The sequence below is a fragment of the Apium graveolens genome, chromosome 7 (genome assembly GCF_009905375.1).
Source record: "Apium graveolens cultivar Ventura chromosome 7, ASM990537v1, whole genome shotgun sequence".
In the NCBI taxonomy this organism is placed as follows: domain Eukaryota; kingdom Viridiplantae; phylum Streptophyta; class Magnoliopsida; order Apiales; family Apiaceae; genus Apium; species Apium graveolens.
Genome location: NC_133653.1, coordinates 100,119,838 through 100,140,237, shown reverse-complemented (window position 1 = coordinate 100,140,237; position 20,400 = coordinate 100,119,838). Strand labels below are relative to the sequence as shown.

The 20,400-nt window shown below is 37.3% G+C and overlaps 2 protein-coding genes and 1 non-coding gene across 6 annotated transcripts; 1 reads left to right on the top strand and 2 right to left on the bottom strand.

Annotated features, from left to right (window-relative positions):
* Positions 1-593: 593 nt before the first annotated feature.
* On the top strand, positions 594-3,396 carry LOC141672261 (uncharacterized). Of its 4 annotated transcripts, none has more exons than XM_074478818.1 (4): positions 594-741; positions 1,752-2,047; positions 2,628-2,834; positions 2,909-3,394. In XM_074478818.1, the coding sequence occupies exons 2-4, from the start codon at positions 1,790-1,792 to the stop codon at positions 3,206-3,208; spliced, it is 765 nt and encodes a 254-aa protein (XP_074334919.1). In that variant the 5' UTR covers positions 594-741; positions 1,752-1,789; the 3' UTR covers positions 3,209-3,394. The 4 variants fall into 4 exon arrangements, with proteins under 4 accessions (XP_074334919.1, XP_074334920.1, XP_074334922.1 ...); XM_074478819.1 differs by having other exon boundaries at positions 595-741; positions 1,764-2,047; XM_074478821.1 differs by lacking the exon at positions 594-741 and adding an exon at positions 802-897.
* Positions 3,397-3,618: 222 nt separating this feature from the next.
* Positions 3,619-6,433, bottom strand: LOC141672262 (proteasome subunit alpha type-4-like). Its single transcript, XM_074478822.1, has 2 exons — positions 6,280-6,433; positions 3,619-4,577 (listed from the first exon to the last, which is right to left on the bottom strand). The coding sequence occupies exon 2, from the start codon at positions 4,575-4,577 to the stop codon at positions 3,828-3,830; it is 750 nt and encodes a 249-aa protein (XP_074334923.1). The 5' UTR covers positions 6,280-6,433; the 3' UTR covers positions 3,619-3,827.
* Positions 6,434-11,139: 4,706 nt separating this feature from the next.
* On the bottom strand, positions 11,140-11,246 carry LOC141675712 (small nucleolar RNA R71). Its single transcript, XR_012556351.1, has one exon. It is a non-coding gene; the product is annotated as a small nucleolar RNA R71 (small nucleolar RNA).
* Positions 11,247-20,400: the final 9,154 nt, after the last annotated feature.

Here is a 20,400-nt window from a genome sequence, read left to right as displayed (position 1 = left end):
ATGCAGTGTTCGTGAGAAATTTACTCAATAAAATTTTCAAACCATTTTCCCGAAAATAATTAGTTTACATCTTCTTCTCAAAAGAAGTTTAGTTTACATCTTATATTGGTGTAGTTCTATTCTATATTACTAATTGCATATACAACGAGCCACTTGAATTACTTGCACTCTTCTCTGGGAAGAATTTAGTGACCGGAAATATATGTCCTCATAAAATTAAATTTAATATATTTTTATTATTTTTAAAAAAATATTTGAATGTATTTCGTTAAAATTGAAAAATATATAAGTATTTTTTCAAAATTTATCTAATATCCTCCTAAAATAAATTTCTGAATCGGCTCTGTTCACCTATAATTATAACGACGAACTAACCAAACTAAAGATTATTCATTAAGCGTGCTGTGAGAACTTAAATCTATATATAATTTGTTTAACAATAAAATTTATATATAATTTTATATGAAAAAAAATTATTTTTTGTTAGTCGGTAAAAGAATGGCCAATTGAATTGAAGTAATGGGGACCACAAAATAGTAAAACAGAGAGAGAGAGATAGCCCACTGGCTAGAAGAAATGGTAAATACGTGCACAGTAATCTACAGGGTAATAAAAGTACATACACACACTTGTAAAATAAGTTAATGACAAAAATGAAGGAGTATTTAAATACGGTGTGCTTTCGAAATCCAACATCTTTTTGAAGCCAACTTAACTTGCTACTTTGGCGACTTCAACGAGGTACTCACTTGAAGATTCTCTCTGTTTTTTCTCTTTCTTGGTTTTCTTTTGTTCATCTATCCACTCTTTATATACTTTGGTTTGATTGCTTTGATTTTTACTTACATGGTATTGGTCTTTATATGTTTAATTTGATGTTGGTCTTTCACATTTGAGGTAATTTAGTTTTGTTTTAAAATATTATTGCATTTTTTCCAGAATAAATCTGGCATTATTTCAATTTCTGGTGATTGTTCTGTAGAATGGTATTTTTGCAATCTTGTGTATTATCTTGACAGTGTTGGTCATTTTATTTATTTGTTTATTTTTGCACTTTGAGATGATATGATGTTACTTGTAGGCTTCTTGATGCAGAGTGGTTAGAAGTTAAAACTGCATTTTTCTGTGAGTTGTCATCTTAATCATGTATGTTAAAATGATGCAAGTTTCGCGTATACTAGGTGAAATGCAAGAATGTGATAATGTTAGATAGGTACACATCAATTTCTGTCATATACATTGCATCTGTGAAGAATCTGAGAATATTAAGAGGTTTGCCAAAGTGTTTATGCACTTGCTCAGAATTTCATTTAAATTTCAATATTTCCTATAATGGATTCTTTTGCTGTAGTTATTCTTATTATTATTGACATTTGCCTGTATTGATTATCATATACTAGCTTTTTTTTGTTCCATATGCTCCTGTCAATTTCAGAATTAACTACAATTTTTTAGAGATTTTATCACCTGTTCTGACTCCTGGAAGGGATTTTATCCAACTGCGGAGACACCTTTAATTATTTTTGAATCAAATGAAACTCATTTTCTTTTTAGTAATTCAATTGTCTTCAGGCGATGCCAGATTCTTAATAGGCCTGTTGGCAATGCTTGCTATATCACAGCATAATATCATTTCGTGAACAAACTTCATGATAATTTAAAATATTGAGGTTGTTGGTAGTACATAGGAATCCGATACTCTAGTTCCTGCATAATGTCATTTAACAAGTGATATATAATGGTTTTTCTAGATTTGATTGCAGAACCAAGATACAGAGGCATACTCACCATGTCTATTTTGACAAAGTTACGTTGTATCACGCTGGATGTTACTGGCACGTTGATAGCTTACAAAGGGGAGCTTGGTGACTACTACTGCATGGCAGCCAAATCTGCAGGACTGCCATGTCCAGATTACAAACGCGTACATGAGGGTTTTAAGATTGCATACTCAAACATGGCAAAAGAACATCCATGTTTTGGGTTTGCAGAGAAAATTCCCAACATTGTATGGTGGAAAACTTGTGTTAGAGATTCTTTTGCAAAGGTATTTATTTCATCATTTGCTTACTTTTTTCAAAATCTTTCCTTTGTCCAGCCTGTCCTGTGATTTATCTATGAAAATAGAATAAGTCTCGTTTCTTGTATCTCTGACATTCCTGAAGTAGATATGGATCAGATACTTAGTCTGCATTATAAGTCAAGAGAACTTCTGAAGTACAAAACAAGGGAAATACGGTATTTGTAGTTAAGTATATTGAAAGAGCATATTATACTAGTAACCCTCCAGTTTTGAGTTTAAGTTTGCAAATATGTGAATACCTATGCACTCCCTAGAAACGTCAAAGGCTTGTTTTGGTGAATTTAGGCTCGGAACTTGTTTGCATTATATGTTACATTATTCCCTCTGTTCGAGAAATAGTAATTTGTATTTAGGCTAGGAATTTGTGTTCATTATATTTTACAATGATCTCTATCTGGTTTATTAAGTTGCCAGCATTAATTTCTACTGAACATTGTCATCATTGGATTAAAATATATTAAAAATTAAAATGAGGAAAATTTGGTGATTGGGCTCTTTTTGGAGGATGGAGGAAGGAGTATAATTTTCTTTATAATACTTCCAGGCAGGATATGATTATGATGAGGAGACATTTGAAAAGGTCTTCAGGCGCATATACTCCACCTTTGGCTCTGCTGCACCTTATACTATGTTTTCAGATTCCAAACCTTTCCTCACATGGGCCAGACAAAAAGGTTTACTGGTTGGACTGGTTAGTAATGCAGAGTACCGGTATAAGGATGTAATTCTTCCGGCCATGGGTTTAAATCAGGTAAATATAATGACATAGGATTTCCTTTCATTATCAGTTCTTGATAGTTTGGTTAATGACCAGTTACAATCTAGGGTTCGGAATGGGACTTCGGCGTGTTTTCTGGTCTTGAAGGAGTTGAAAAGCCTGATCCAAAAATTTACAAGATTGCTCTTGAGAGGGCAGGTAACATTGCACCAGAAGAAGTTCTGCACATCGGGGACAGCATGCGTAAAGACTATGTTCCTGCAAAGAGTATAGGAATGCATGCTTTATTATTGGATAGATTTAAGACACCAGATGCTCAAGAATGGAGGAAATCTGGTGCAACTGTGCTACCTGACTTGGTTGCTGCACAAGAATGGTTGACTTCTGAGAAGTCTACTGTTGAGTAGCTTGTAGTTTCTTATATGTTCATTTTGTACTTGTTATGCTAACATCCATCAATTCATGAGGTGTACCAAACATGAAGAACGACGAGGCTGTTGCACCTTGTGAAATTTGAATCCGAGATGAAAGGAACTATATATGTTTTCCGCATCTTGCTCTTTCATTTGCTTGCTTTTCGAAATCATGAAAATATTTTATATCTAATAACCATAGATTTGAAACTATAATTTGTGATAGTAAATGTATTTTTCCGATAACCTGAAGCATCAGTTTTAAAGATACAAATTCATTTACCATATGAACTTCAAGTTCAACGGTGGCATACACGCAAGATTCTACAGTCCAAACAATCCACAATCCAAGTGCCAGACATGACAATTTCTCGCCCAACAAGGTAAAATGAAAAGCTACTAGGTAAAATGAAAAGCTACTTTCTAATATTACCAAGTACAAAGAAACCATCTGCGACAGTGCAATTAAGTCTGGATGTCAATGCAACATACAATGGAAAAAATGAAAATTAGTCAAAAACATCCGTGAAGACATAAAAAAGAAGCATACAGTTCCAAATATTATGACTTAATTCAAGAACTTGAAACTTCTAAACAAAATGTCTCCTTTGACCTAGGAGGCCTCTGCTGGAGGTTGGGTCACCCCGTACTTGACCAACAGCTTACCCAAGGCCTCTGGCGAGCAAACCTGATACTTAACTTTCCCAGAAGCCATGAATACCTCGGCAAGTTCGAGCTTTTCTGAAGTAAGACTTGTGCTGTCCATTGTCTTGCTGAGAACCTTCAATGCAAGTTGTACGGCTTCTTCCCTAGTGATATCATCCTTGTAGTCCTGCTTCAGCATTGATTGTGCAGCCTGGTTGTTAGCTCCAACAGCTGCTGCCTTCCAACCACCGTAGTTTCCACTTGGGTCACTCATGTAAAGCTGAAATCCATAGTTTTTATCCCAACCTGCAAAGAGAAATGAAACACCAAATGGACGAAGCCCACCAAACTGTGTGTAACCTTGCTTGGTGTCACAAAGAGACTGAACTAGCTGCTCAACAGGCATGGGCTCTTGGTACGAAAATGTATATCGTTGAGCTTGAACCCGGGCAGTGTTTATAAGTATGTTTGCATCTGACATTATTCCAGCAACAGCACAAGCTACATGATCATCAATCTTATACATTTTCTCAGTGGATGTCGAGGTCTGGAGAAGCTTAGAGGTGACCTTCTTCTCACCAACCAAGACAACCCCATCCTTGGACAAGATCCCAATTGCAGAACCTGCATTTCCAATGGCCTCCATTGCATACTCTACCTGGTACAGACGACCTTCAGGGGAGAAGATTGTTGTACGGCTATCATACCTTCTAGACATCTGTTAAAAAACAAGTTTAAAAGGTATTAGTTTTTTACGCTAATATGTCTAGAAAAAGACAATAGTGTCTAAAGAGGCCATGATGAGATCCTTGTTCATGTCGCAATCTTTTTTATTTGCTTTTGTGTCTAGGTGGTCTTTGCTTTGCAGACAGAATCCAATATTTACGTACAAGTATTTTGCTTCCTCCATAAACCAAAGTAACTCACCCTTTTCTTTGCTATTTATGATAAGCAAAATTACATAAATAGTCACCTCATTCCACAAAAGAGTGTGTGTGCGTGCTCGAGTGTGTATTTGTGAGTAGGCACATGCCTGAAATTGTGAAGGTTTATCAGCTTGTGCATTACAGTCATTCAGATTAAATTCAGTTCAAACAAAGACCATTACAGTGTGCTTAATTTGAGACTTTTAGTTCATAACAAAAGTTTCCTGGAAAGAGGTATGGTCATGCATAGTAGCAGAATTGAGCAAATACAGCATCATACTCCTCTCCTTTGAAAAAAAAATCATATAAGTTGTAGTTAATTTTCAAAATCCTAAAAGTTGACATCCATAAGATCCAAAGGGTAGGAGTTACTCTCAGGAATAAATTTCCCTCGAAACAAAAAATTAACTCTCAGAGATAAATTTATTAGAATGAGTGTATTTTAACTCATCAGGACTCCGCCAAATGCCACGTTAAAAGTCAACATTTCCACATGGTTATCTAAGGCTGAAAGTGACCAGGCCTGGAAATTGGAATAAAACTCTTAAAGTTAAAACCCCCTCATCACTTTGGAGACTAAATTCAGTTCAAAGCAAGGTTATGACAATGTATTCAACCTCCACTGTTTTAATTCGCAAGTCATAGTTTCCTTGATTACTCGGATTCCAGTAAGGTCGATGCATTATGCACCATAAAAAAAAACATACTCCCTTTTTCCCAACAATTTCTTTACAGTTTCCTTTTTTTTGATGTCTCATCCAATTTTTTACATTTCAAAAGTTACCAAAAATAGTCAACGGGTCCCACCACTTTCTCACTTTTCCTCCCTTTTCACACTACTTTTAACCCCACTATCTCCTTTTTTTTACATTAAAAATCAATAGGTCCCACCACTTCCCCACTTTTCTTTCTCTTTTTCACTACTTTATACATATTTCTTAACCTCCGTGCCCAAACCAAACGTGAAGAATTGGCTGGGACGGAGGGAGTATATCCTAATACTCGTATATCCTAATACTCCCTTCAGTACATACATACCGAACCACCAAATACTAAATTAAATTACAACTAGGACTTAATTACAAAGTATTCTACAAGTTGACATCAATGTGATCAACCAAACTGAGACTCTTTAATCAACACAAATTCAACAATACCAGCACATTACAACTAACTCTATTACTTTTCGATTCATTTCTGGATAACAGATTTCCTGGAAAGTCAAGTATCCTTTACTGATTAACATAGCTATAACGATATTTAACCAATTGTGTTGAAGCTGACTTGTCTTTACCACCAAGTATTCACATTCTAAATGGAGTACATTTTTTTCACATCAATCCTAATTTTAAAATCTAATATCAATAAATTCATAAATTAATCAATTAATTTCTTGGCAAATCACAAGTTAAAAAATAAATATTTGTATGTAAAAGAGGAAACTACAACATAGACTAAAACTCGAATATATACATACAAATATATGGGCGTTACCTTGTTTTGAACTGAAATTAAAACGGTGTTTGTTTGTTTGTTTCTCTTCTCAAGCTTTGAATCAATTCACCGATTTGTGTGTGTGTAATATTTACGTGTCTGTAATTGTAATTGTGTGTAGAATGTAAGTATACGACTCAAATCGGGTTCTTTTGGATTTTGTACGATTGTTATTTGGGCGGGCCCAATGTCAGCCCAACCAGGCCTAGTGGCTGCAATTTGAATTCTATTTTTGTTTCATTTTACCCTTACAAAAATCACTCTTATCTTATATATTAGAATTCATTTCATTTATTTATATTTTGTTATATTTAAATAAACTATAAACTATAGAATAAGAAATGGAGAAGGAAAGAGAGAGATATCAAAATTATATTACTTCTTTTGTGATTGTTCAAGTACAAATGACCAGACAAAACATCTATTTACAGTAGAGTTTTATCAACTATACTAAGAAAACTTAATAGGTAAGTTTTCTTAGTCAAGTTAACAAAATCTTGATTTTCGTGACAAGCTTTCAATATTAAATTAAGTATTTTTTGATAAGTATCGCGAGTATTCCTTAGTAAGTATTGCGAGTCTTCCTCAGTAAAATTTGACAATCATTATTATAACACTCCCCCTTGATTGTCAAATGTGAGTATCTTAAAGATTGACTGCCTCGTTAAAACCTTCAAAGAAAAAATCCGATGGGATAAAAACCTTGACGAAGGAAAAAGAGTACAGTCTCCCCCTGAATAAAATATCTCACATCTTGATATAATATGTTCTTTAATCTTCGCATTCCGATGTTATTTCGTAACTTTTCAAATGTTGATGTCAGTAGTGACTTTGTAAGTATATCCGTCAGATTATCACATGATCGAACTTGTTGTACCTCAATATCTCCATTCTCTTGTAATTCGTGAGTGTAGAATAATTTTGGTAATATGTGTTTTGTTCGATCTCCCTTGATATATCATTCCTTTAACCATTTAATGCAAGCTGAATTATCTTCAAACAAAATAGTAGGGTCGTCTGTGACATTTGATAATCCACATGAATGACGAATATGTTGGATTATGGATCGTAGCCAGACACATTCCCTACTTGCTTCATGGATTGCTAGTAATTCTGCGTGATTTGATGAAGTTGCAGCCATGGTCTGTTTTGTAGATTTCCAAGAGATAGCAGTAACGTAATTTGTGAATAAGTAACCTGTCTGTGATCGTCAAATATGAGAATCTGACAAGTATCAAGCATCTGCGTATCCAACCAGCTGTGATTTCGAATTATTTGGAAAGAATAATCCAAGATCAATTGTCCCGCGAAGATATCTCAATATATGCTTGATTCCATCCCAATGTCTTTTAGTTGGATCTGAACTGAATCTTGCTAATAGATTCTGTTAGGAAATGAATAACACAGAGGGGGGTGAATGTGTTTTACTGTTTTTATGCTTTTCTTGAGCTTTCTATGGTTGAACAAAGTAAATTAAATCTTGTAGTAAAATGTGTTACTGCAGAAATTAAACATGCAATATTAAAGAACACGGATCTTTCAAAACTCACTTAATTTTATATTAAAATTAAGAATGTTTCACTACAAAATTTCTAGGCTATTTGTTAATAAAGAGCTTAGTTTCTTCTTGAGAGAGTTACAAGATTTTTTATCTCAAAATGTTACTGCTGACTGAAGGACCAGTGTTAACTTTATAATTTAGTTAACTGCTAGTTTACACAGTGTACAATAAGACATGCTATTAACTTTAGTAAACAGTCACTTGTCATTTCCATTTTAGAAAAAGTATATCTTCCATTTATAGCTTAGCATATCTTAGCACCCTGTGTTTACTTTGATCTTCCTTTGTCAGTTAATCTTCACCCTTGATCTTGCACACTCTTCAAGCTGCTTTTTATAGATTTCTCAATCCAGCTGTTTGGATTGTTTGTTGATTGTAAATCTTGGATATTGAACTGGTATGCAAATTGTACTTTCAGATTTTGCCTCGAGATCTCCATTTGGTCTATTGAGAACTTGACATCTCGATAAGTATATTGGCTTATCGAGATCTCTAGTACTCCATAGTAAATTTGACTTGTAGAGGTCTTTGAGTTCTCTATAGGAGAATTTGGCTTGTCGAGATCTCTAATCTTCATATCTTCACTTTGACTTATCGATATCTCTGAATTCTCTAGTGGCTTATTGACTTATCGATAACTCAGAGTTCTCTAGTCAAATTTGACTTGTCAATAACTCAGAGTTCTCTAGTGAATTTTGGCTTATCGATATCTCTGAGTTCTCTAATGGAATTTGACTTATCGATAACTCAGAGTTCTCTAATGAATGTTGACTTGTCGATAACTCTGAGCTCTCTAGTGAAGAAATGACTTGTCGATATCTCCAATCTTCATGTCTTCAATTTGGCTTGTCGATATCTCTCTGTGAGTTCTCTATAAGCTTTTCTGACTTCTCGATAATTCATTTGGAGTTCTCGAGTGACTTCTCTATAATACTAAATCTGTGACTTGTAGAGATCTCTGACTTAGAATATTTTTATCCAAACAAATTTATTCAGCTCCAAGCTTCTTCATAATTCTTCTGAGGCATGATCTTCTTGATCTTCTTCCAGATAGAATCCTTAGGCTTGATACTGTTTAAACAAAAAGACTCCATTCTGCTCTTTTACATTTTTACAGACATTAAATATTACAAGTACAAATGCAAACTAATATTACAATACAACTTACCTAGGGTTATCAATTTGACTTAGTTGATAAGTTGCATTTTATACCACTTAGAACGTCTTATAATGGCTTGAATTGATGTCTTGAAATAAAGTATTTTGTGTATTTGATGCATTTTTCTAGTGTCTTTGTATTTCAGGGTATAACTTGCGAATTTCGAGGGATTTCATCAAAATAAGCCTAGGGAAGTACTTGGAATCAGTTGCGGGGAGTTGTGCGAAGAAATTAGCAGAATGAGGAGCAAAAAGTTGAATTTTCCAGAAACTGTCTAGGCGCCCGCCTGGGATGTGGGGCGACCGCCTGGAGGTCCAGGCGCCCGCTTGGGACCCGGGGCGGCCGCTTGGGGTCGAGAAAATTGATCTGGATTTTAATTCGTATTCTACTGGGCTTCTGACGACGCTGTTTCTTGTGGACTCTTATATAAACCTACTTGAGAGACGTTTCACAATAAGAAGCAAAAAAAGAACAAGTATCAATCAAGCAAGGAGAGAAGATTAAGAAGACCGTTTTAGCATACCACAACAAAGAAGAGGAAGCATACGTTATCTTGTGATTCTTTTATTCGTTGTAACAGTGGATGCTAGTTTTCTTTACTTTGAACCTTAATACTCTTGTGACGTACTCTGGTTTTAATAAGTATTTTTATTAGTTTATATTGTCGTGTTATTATCATGTTTTCATATGAACCCATGGTGACGACGAGTTCTATCATGGGCTAATTGTGATCATGGGGTCGTAGCGGATTTACTATGGATTTCTTTAGTTCATTATTTAATACCTTGGTATGTGATGGTTGTATGATATCTAGTATAGGTTGTGCTTATTCGTCTTATGTGCGTCGCGAACATATAAGATAGCCTGTTAATCTCTTGTGAAGCGAAAGTGAATCTTGAGATTTAGAACTTTCCATGCTAGCATAGGTTCATGTATTGTATGCATGATTAGTGGGTAACTCTAACCGTTTTACTTGCCTTGTGTAATCATAATGAATAACTTGCTCTTAAATCGTTATGTTGTCAAATTCTGTAGACATATAGGGTCTCAATATAATTGATGCATATTCAACTTCTATCTTAATTGTGGATGCTTGGTAGAATGGTATTTGTGCAACGAAAGTTGGCTTTTATCAGTTTCGTGTTGTTCGATTAATATCATCACCATTACATGCTAAGGGTAATAACAATGACTATTGATTGAAGTAGTAATGAAGTTATGATCTCATGTGTGTTTAATATTGTTAATTCAAGTGTTATTTAAGTGTTTTATTCTCGTAGTTAATCGTAGTTATTAATTAGTTAATCAACCTTAAGTGTTATTGTCTTGACATTGAGAAGTAAACATACCTTGGTGAGTAAGTGTTAATTGAATATAATTAGTATGAGTCTCTGTGGGAACGAACTAGAAATTATTCAATATTACTTGCGAACGTGTATACTTGCATGAATTATTAGCGCATGCTTTGTGCCTAACAAGTTTTTGGCGCCGCTGCCGGGGACTCGGTGTTAATTTTTTTAGTTTATGTACTTGTCATCAGTGGTCATTAGGACTCATTGATTAAGACTTGTTACTTATTATTTCCGGTTGTGTTTCAGGTACTCTAGCGATCGTTTATGCAAACATGTTCTCACACTCGCAAGAGGATTCTAGATACGGCTGAGGAGACATACTCAGTTCTTGATATTCCGGAGAAGATAGATTTTGAAGATTCGGATAAAGAGAGTGAAAAGAAAGAACCGGTAATCATGGGTGATCGTATAGTTCCAGCAGATCCAGCTCTTATGGACTTTTCTCGGCCTAAAATTGATGACATTCAGTCAAGCATCATTCATCCGGCTATTCCGGCCAATACTTTCGAAATCAAGTCGGACACTATTCAGATGGTGCAGAATTTTGTTTCTTTCGGAGGTGTTGCGACTGAAGATCCCAACATGCATATCAGGAATTTTGTCGAGATCTGTAGTACTTTCAAATATATGGCATTACTGATGAGGCTATCAAGCTGAGGATTTTCCCATTCTCTCTGAGGGAAAAGGCTAAGGACTGGTTACATTCTTTACCAGCTGGGTCCATCACTACTTAGTTAGATCTTGCGCAAAAGTTTCTGATGAAGATTTATCCAATGGCCAAAACTGCAGCTATGAGGAGTGCTCTTACTCAGTTTGTGCAGCAACCAACAGAATCTATGTGTGAAGCTTGGGAGCGCTATAAGGAGATATTGAGAAAGTGTCCACATCATGGTATGCCTGACTGGATGGTGATCACTGGGTTCTATAATGGTTTGGGGGCCCAATCTCGGCCCATGCTCGATGCAGCGGCTGGAGGCGCCTTGTGGGCCAAAAGCTATACTAAGGCCTATAATCTTATTGAAACTATGGTTGCAAATGAGCATCAAAACCCAACACAAAGGATGATGCCTGGGAAGGTAGCAGGTATTCTGGAAGTTGATGCAGCTACAGCTATTGCAGCGCAGCTCTAAGCGCTGTCTTTGAAGGTCGATTATTTAGCCAACTATGGAGTCAATCAGATAGATATGGTCTGTGAACTTTGTGCAGGCTCTCATGCTACGGATCAGTGTTCTCTTGTTAATGAATCTATTCAGTATGTGAACAATTATCAGATACCGCAGCAGTCTGTGCCAACTACTTATCATCCTAATAACAGAAATTATCCCAATTTCAGCTAGAGCAATACTCAGAATGTTGTTCAGCAACCATATCATCAAGCTATAAGTAAGCAGTTTAATCCACCTGGATTCCAGCAACCTCAGCAATTTGCTCAAAGGCAATTATATCCTCAACAAGGAGGTACTGCTCCACCTTCTAGTGCTGATTTCGAGGAGCTAAAGTTGTTATGCAAAAGTTAGGCTGTTTCTATCAAGACCTTGGAGAATCAAATTGGTCAAATAGCCAATATCGTGCTCAATCATCAACCTGGCACACTTCCCAGTGATACTGAAGTTCCAGGCAGGAAGGAATCTAAAGAGCAAGTCAAAGCTATTACCTTAAGGTCTGGAATAGTTACTAATGCTGAAAAAGCAAAAGATAGAGAAGCTGAAGTTATAGATGAAGAAGAAAAGCAAAAGGAGAAAGAGGGGGAACCAAGGAAAACTACTGTTGAACACACTCTGCCCGAGGGTAATACAGGGGAGAAACAGCTCTATCCTTCACCATATTTTCCTAAGCGATTGCAAAAACAAAAGCTGGATAAGCAATTTGGTAAGTTTTTGGAGGTGTTCAAGAAACTTCACATCAACATACCTTTCGCTGAGGCTCTGGAGCAAATGTCTAGTTATGCGAAATTCATGAAAGGTATTCTTTCAAGGAAGGTGAAACTAGATGATCTTGATACCATTGCTCTAACGGAAGAGTGCAGTGTTGTGCTGCAACAAAAATTACCTCCAAAGCTTAAGGATCCAGGTAGCTTCACCATTCCCTGCAGCATTGGCAAGTTGTCATTCGACAAGTGCCTTTGCGATTTGGGAGCAAGCATCAACCTGATGTCATTGTCTATCTTCAAAAAGCTGAATTTTCCTGATCCAAAGCCCACCTATATGTCTCTACAATTAGCTGATCGTTCTATTACATACCCATGAGGCATCGTGGATGACGTGTTAGTAAAGGTGGATAAGCTCATCTTTCCTGCAGACTTTATTATTCTGGATTTCGAGGAAGATAAGAAGATTCCCATAATCTTGGGAAGACCTTTCTTGGCTACAGGCCGTACCTTGATAGATGTACAAAAAGGTGAACTTACTATGCGGGTGCAAGATCAGGATGTAACATTCAATGTATTCAATGCGATGAAATTCCCTACAGAAGACGAGGAGTGCTTCAAGGTGGATTTGATTGATTCTGCGGTAACTTCAGAACTTGATCATGTACTAAGGTCTGATGTCTTAGAAACAGCCTTATTGGGGGAATTTGACAGTGATGATAAGGAAGGCAATGAGCAACTACAATATCTAAATGATTCTCCTTGGAAGCGAAAGCTAGACATGCCATTTGAATCTCTTGGTAATACTGATCTCAAGAATGCTGAGGGAAAGCTCAAACCATCTATTGAGGAAGGGCCTACTTTGGAGCTTAAACCATTGCCTTAACACTTGAGGTATGCTTTTTTAGGTGATGCATCTACTTTGCCTATTATTATTGCATCTGACCTTTCAGGTGGTGAGGAGGACAAGCTCTTAAGGATCTTGAGAGAATTCAAATTGGCCATCGGATGGACTATAGCAGATATAAAAGGGATCAGCCCTTCGTACTGCATGCATAAAATTCTGCTAGAGGAAGGTAGCAAGCCAATTGTTGAGCAACAGCGAAGACTGAATCTTATCATGAAAGAAGTGGTGAAGAAAGAAATTCTAAAGTGATTGGATGCAGGAATCATATATCCTATTTCTGACAGTTCTTGGGTGAGCCCTGTGCAATGTGTACCTAAGAAAGGAGGTATTACTGTGGTAGCAAATAAGAAGAACGAGCTCATCCTCACTCGAACAGTCACAGGATGGAGGGTATGCATGGACTACAGAAAGTTGAACAAAGCCACGAGGAAGGATCACTTGCCTCTTCCATTTATTGATCAGATGCTTGGCAGGTTGGCTGGTCATGAGTATTATTGTCTTCTGGATGGCTATTCGGGTTATAATCAGATTTGCGTTACACCAGAAGATCAAGAAAAGACTACTTTCACTTGTCCATTTGGCATATTTGCTTTTCGCAGAGTTTCTTTTGGCTTATGTGGTGCACCTGCCACTTTTTAGAGATGCATGATGGCTATATTCTCTGATATGATTGGAAATAATGTCGAAGTGTTCATGGACGACTTCTCCGTCTTTGGACATTCATTTGATGAATTCTTGAATAATCTGCGTTCGGTGCTCAAAAGGTGTGTGGAAACTAATTTGGTGCTCAATTGGGAAAAATGTCACTTCATGGTGCAACAAGACATCATTCTTGGGCATAAAGTCTCTAGTAAAGGTCTTGAGGTGGATAAAGCAAAGGTGGGAGTTATTGAAAATCTTTCGCCACCTATTTCTGTGAAAGGAATCCGTAGTTTTCTTGGTCATACGGGTTTTTCGGCGTTTCATCAAGGACTTCTTTAAGATATCTAAGCCTTTGTGCAACTTGCTCGAGAAAGATGTGCCTTTTAAATTTGATGATGAATGCTTGACAGCATTCGAGACTCTCAAGAAGAGTTTAATAACTGCACTAGTTATTACGGCACCTGATTGGACAAAACCTTTTGAGATGATGTGCGATGCAAGTGATTATGCGGTGGGCGCAGTTCTTGGGCAGCGCAAGAATAATCTCTTTCATGTGGTCTACTATGCTAGTAAGACGCTTAATGGAGCTCAAATGAACTACACCACTACTGAGAAGGAGCTCTTGGCTATAGTTTTTGGTTTCGAAAAATTTCGATTTTATCTACTTGGGACAAAGGTGACAGGATTCACTGATCACGCTGCCATCCGCTATCTGGTCTCTAAGAAGGATTCAAAGCCTAGACTTATTCGTTGGGTGCTTTTGCTACAGGAATTTGAGTTAGAAATCAAGGATCGAAAAGGTACTGAAAATCAAGTAGTTGACCATCTCTCTAGACTGGAGAATCACGATTCTACTTCACATGATAAGACATTGATCAACAAATCTTTTCTGGATGAGCAGTTGTTCGCAGTTCAGGAGGAAGAGCCATGGTTCGCAGACATTGTGAACTATCTTGTCAGCAATATAATGCCTCCTAATATGAATGCGGCTCAAAAGAAGAAGTTTCTGCATGAGGTGAAGTGGTACATATGGGATGAACCATATTTGTTTAGACAAGGAGCTGACCAGATCATCAGGAGATGTATCTCATTCTGTGAGACGGAGGGGATATTACGAGTCTGTCATTCCATGATTTATGGTGGAAATTATGGTGGTGAAAAGACAGCAGCTCATATTCTTCAAGCAGGTTTTTTCTGGCCTACGTTGTTTAAGGATGCACATCAGTTCGTTTTAAGGTGTGATCGTTACCAAAGAGTTGGGAATCTTACTAGAAAGGATGAGATGCCTTTAAATTTGATGCTTGAAGTTGAGGTCTTCGATGTTTGGGGAATTGATTTCATGTGACCCTTTATATCATCCTGCAATAATCAGTACATCTTGCTGGTAGTCGATTATGTCTCGAAATGGGTAGAAGTCAAGGCTCTACCGATAAATGATGTAAAGGTAGTGTTGAGTTTTTTTCATAAGCAGATATTCACAAGGTTTGGAACTCCAAGAGTCATCATAAGTGATGAGGGGTCGTATTTCTGCAATCATAAGTTTACTTTTTATGATGCAACGCTACAATGTGAATCATCGTATTGCTACTGCCTATCATCCGCAAACTAATGGTCAAGCTGAAGTGTCTAATAGAGAGATCAAGCGCATTCTAGAGAAAGTTGTTTGTCCGTCAAGGAAAGATTGGTCTTTGAAGCTCGATAAAGCTGTTTAGATTTATAGAATAGCATACAAGACTCCACTTGGGATGTCCCCGTTTCAACTTGTATATGGTAAGGGATGTCATTTACCTGCGGAGCTTAAGCATAAGGCTTATTGGGCATTGAAGCCTTGATCTATATGCAGCTGGGAATAAGCGAATGCTTCAGTTAAATGAACTTGATGAATTTCGACTGCAAGCGTACAAAAATAACAAAATGTACAAGGAAAAAGTGAAAAGGTGGCACGACAGGAAGTTATCTCCTAAGTTATTTATGTCGGGGTAACAAGTTCTTTTATTCAACTCTCGTCTCCGACATTTTCCTGGAAAGTTGAAATCAAGGTGGTCTAAACCATTTATCATCAAAGCTGTGTTTCCACACGGAGCTGTGGAAATTTTTGAGAACGATCCGGGCCAAGCATTCAAGGTTAATGGTCAGAGATTGAAGCACTATTATGGGGACACAGAAAACCGGGAAGTGGTTAGTGCCGTTTTATTGTCAACTTGATGACACTACTCTACGTCAAGCTAATGACGTAAAAGAAGCGCTTCTTGGGAGGCAACCCAAGATTTGAGACTATAGGAACCCTTAGAAGTTAGTACTCTATCAAAAAACCCAAAAAAAAATCAGAAAAGAAAAAGGCAAAAAAAAAATTCTAGGAACCTCCCGGACGCCCTCCTGCTAGTTCCAGGCGGCCGCTTGGGAACTGAGGCGCCCGCCTGATGGTTCCAGGCGACCGCCTGGACCCCCACTGTTTGAAAAAAAAATTCAGGCTTATAAAAAAACAGAAAATAAAACACATAAACAATTCCACAGCCATAACCCCATTAACCCACGAATTTTCTCCTACAAACAAGCCACAAACCCCACTCCTAATCAATTTCTAAACCTAAATCCTACCCTATATATACACATAACCTCTCCATATACACTCCCATATACTTTCAACTTACAAACTCTCTTCTACACACAAAACACAAATCTCAAACACTTATTCTTAGTTTCAATGGCCCCAAAGAGATCTCGAACTGTTGATAGCAGCACCATTCCTACTGTTGATTCTTCGAGGGGTACTGCTGCGAGGCCCCAATTGGTGGATAGGGATGCTGAGGAGGAGTATGCTAGGCTTCTGACTAAGCCGATTCTGAAGGAGAGGGGATTTTTTCCATCGGGGAGGGATGGTGAGCTATTGCCGATGATTGCAGAGAAGGGTTGGATCACTTTTTGCGAGTCGCCTGAGGTGGTCCCAATGAGTGTTCGCGAGTTTTATGCGAACGCCAAGGCCAACAAGAATGGGTATTCTGTTGTTCGTGGGCTTTCGGTTGATTATCAGCCCGAGGCGATTCACCATGTTATTGGGTAGCGACAAAGGAAGCCCCAGGAGGAGAATTGGAACGAGAAGACTCCCGAGGATTTTGACTCGGATTTGATTATTGCTACTCTCTGTCAGCCGGGCACAGTGTGGAAGTTTAAGACGGGATCTAATGAGTATCGTTCTTTTCCGGATGTTGCGATGAACAGGTATGCCCGTGCATGAAATGCCTTTATTTGTGCTAATATTTTGCCTTCTTCACATACACATGAGGTTACAGTTGAGAGAGTCAGGTTGTTGTGGGGGATTTTGAATGAGGAGTATTACGTGAACCTTGGTGAGTTCATTAACCAAGGGATTTTGAAGTTTTTGAGGGGGATGACGCATAACAACATCCTTTATGCCTCTATTGTCACGAAGCTATGCAAGGCAGTTAGAGTCCATTGGCCTTCTTATGAGCAGCTGCAGATGCCTGCCGCTCTTATTGATTCATCGACGCTGAATGTGATGTAGGAGTGGACGGGTGGAGAGCTCGAGGAGCATGGTTTGGGATATCATCTTCCAGGAGGACGTGCAGCAGTTGGTGCTACGATGGCTAGGCCCAGTCAGGCTCATGGCGAGGCAGGTTCTTCTAGAGCCCAGGGAGGTGATGGTTCAGGGATGGCTGATGCCCAGTACAGGAGGCTATCCAGGAGGATGGATGCGATGTATGAGTCACATAGTAGGTTTGCTCAGGAGCTCACCCTAGCACTTAGGACTGCTTTCAGAGGCCTTGGAGCTGACATCTAGTGGCCCGTCTTTGGTGAGGACTCTGCTTATCTGCCTTCTAACACTCCACCCTCTGAGGATGATGATGATGATTTCTATGAGTAGGTATACCCTGTGTTCTTTTCTATTACCTTTACTGGGGACAGTGAAGATTTTAAGTTTGGGGGTGGTAGTTAAGGAATATATTTGTGTGTGTGTCATGTAATTGCATATTCATGATAGTTTAGTTCATACAGTTGCATATTTTTGCCATATAGTTTTTTTATTTTATAGCTTTATTTATCATATCATGTAGCTCATGCATATTCCATGATCCCTTTTGTGTTGCTTTACCAGTTGATATGTGATATTGATGCGAGTGTAGTGATAGCGTTAGAGGGATGTTGAATCTTGTTAGGTTGGCATGCATGCTAGAAACACTTGTAATTTCACTAAGTCTTAGAGTATGATTAAGGACTAGATTGTTGTCATGGTTTGATGGTTTTTGAGGTTAATCTATTGATTATGCTTAGAATGTATGATAGGCTCTTAATGATAGAAGGCATGAAAAGATAAAATTGGAGTAAAAATTGGAATTCATTGCTAGTCGTGGCTAGGCGTCAAATGGCAAGTAGCCGGCTCGTATTGTATGCGAGTAGTCTAGGGTTGAGTAAGATGGAGCGAAACGCAATTGCTCAGAAATTGGAAAAAAAATGAAAAAATGAAAAAAAAAATTGAAAGAAAAGGAGAAAAAAATATATGGTTTAATGCATAATTGATCATGAGTGAGCTCTTCGGTATTCGAGTTATTAAGTTCTTAGGGGATTTTGTGCCTAGTGACCTAAAGCTTTTATAGTATGGGATCCGCTAACCTAACACTCGCTAAATGGATGCCATTGCATAAGTCTTTTGTGGACCTCACTCATTGCACGATCAAATAAGCATTTATTTATTGTATTCAATAAAAGCATGATTCTGTAATAAGCTCCAGTGATCTTGAAGTGTTATAAGTCATTTTTTGTATAGAATATATTTTTCGTATAATCTTGTGATTGCCTTAAGGATAATTGAGTTATGATAATTGATCTAGTTTCGAAGCATATCTGTTAAGCATTCGCACACACCACGTTTCTAGTTGTATGTTAGCTTGCATGATTTGTTTGATCCTAAGTCGCCTAATTGCATTTGTTGAGATGTTATGTGTTGGTTGGTTTGGTCATCGCGATGGGGATCGCTGCATTTCATGTAGTTTGCATTCATGCATTTTTTATTTTGTTTTTGAGTCTGTGACGCTTGAGGACAAACATCGATTTAAGTTTGGGGGTGTGATAAGTAACATTTTATACCACTTAGAACGTCTTATAATGGCTTGAATTGATGTCTTGAAATCAAGTATTTTGTATATTTGATACGTTTTTCTAGTGTCTTTGCATTTCAGGGTATAACTTGCGAATTTAGGGGGATTTCATCAAAATAAGCCTAGGGAAGTACTTGGAATCAGTTGCGGGGAGTTGTGCGAACAAATCAGCAGAATCAGGAGCAAAAAGTTGAATTGTCCAGAAACTGTCCAGGCGCCCTCTTGGGACCTGGGGCGGCCGCTTGGGGTCGAGAAAATTAATTCTGGATTTTAATTCGTATTCTACTAGGCTTCTGACGGCGCTGTTTCTTGTGGAATCTTATATAAACCTACTTGAGAGACGTTTTACAATAAGAAGCAAAAAAAGAACAAGTATCAATCAAGCAAGGAGTAAGGAGAGAAGATTAAGAAGACCATTTTAGCATACCATAATGAAGAAGAGGAAGCATACGTTATCTTGTGATTCTTTTATTTGTTGTAACAGTGGATGCTAGTTTTCTTTACTTTGAACCTTAATACTCCTGTGACGTACTCTGGTTTTAATAAGTATTTTTATTAGTTTATATTTTCGTGTTATTATCATGTTTTCATATGAACACATGGTGACGATGAGTTCTATCATGGGCTAATTGTGATAATGGGGTCGTAGCGGATTTACTATGGATTTCTTTAGTTAATTGTTTAATACCTTGGTATGTGATGGTTGTATGATATCTAGTATAGGTTGTGCTTATTCGTCTTATATGCTTCGCGAACATATAAGATAGCCTGTTAATCTCTTGTGAAGTGAAAGTGAATCTTGAGATTTAGAACTTGTCATGCTAGCATAGGTTCATGTATTGTATGCATGATTAGTGGGTAACTCTAACCGTTTTACTTGCCTTGTGTAATCATAATGAATAACTTGCGCTTAAATCGTTATGTTGTCAAATTCTGTAGACATATAGGGTCTCAACATAATTGATTCCTATTCAACTTCTATCTTAATTATGGATGCTTGGTAGAATGGTATTTGTGCACGAAAGTTGGCTTTTATCAGTTTCGTGTTGTTCGATTAATATCATCACTATTACATGCTAAGGGTAATAACAATGACTATTGATTGTAGTAATGAAGTTATGATCTCATGTGTGTTTAATATTGTTAATTTAAGTGTTATTAAAGTGTTTTATTCTCGTAGTTAATCCTAGTTATTAATTAGTTAATCAACCTTAAGTGTTATTGTCTTGACATTGAGAAGTAATCATACCTTGGTGAGTAAGTGTTAATTGAATATAATTCGTCTGAGTCTCTGTGGGAACGAACTAGAAATTATTCTATATTACTTGCGAACGCGTATACTTGCGTGAATTATTAGCGCATGCTTTGTGCCTAACATTAGTCTTGTTAAAGTACATGCATGTCTTGCACAACAATCTCCCTCAATTTGTGAGAAAATTGCTTAACACAAATTCATGCCTAATAATAAGACTAACCCCAAGTTAAAAAAATGGAAATTGAAATTAATATATATAGCTTG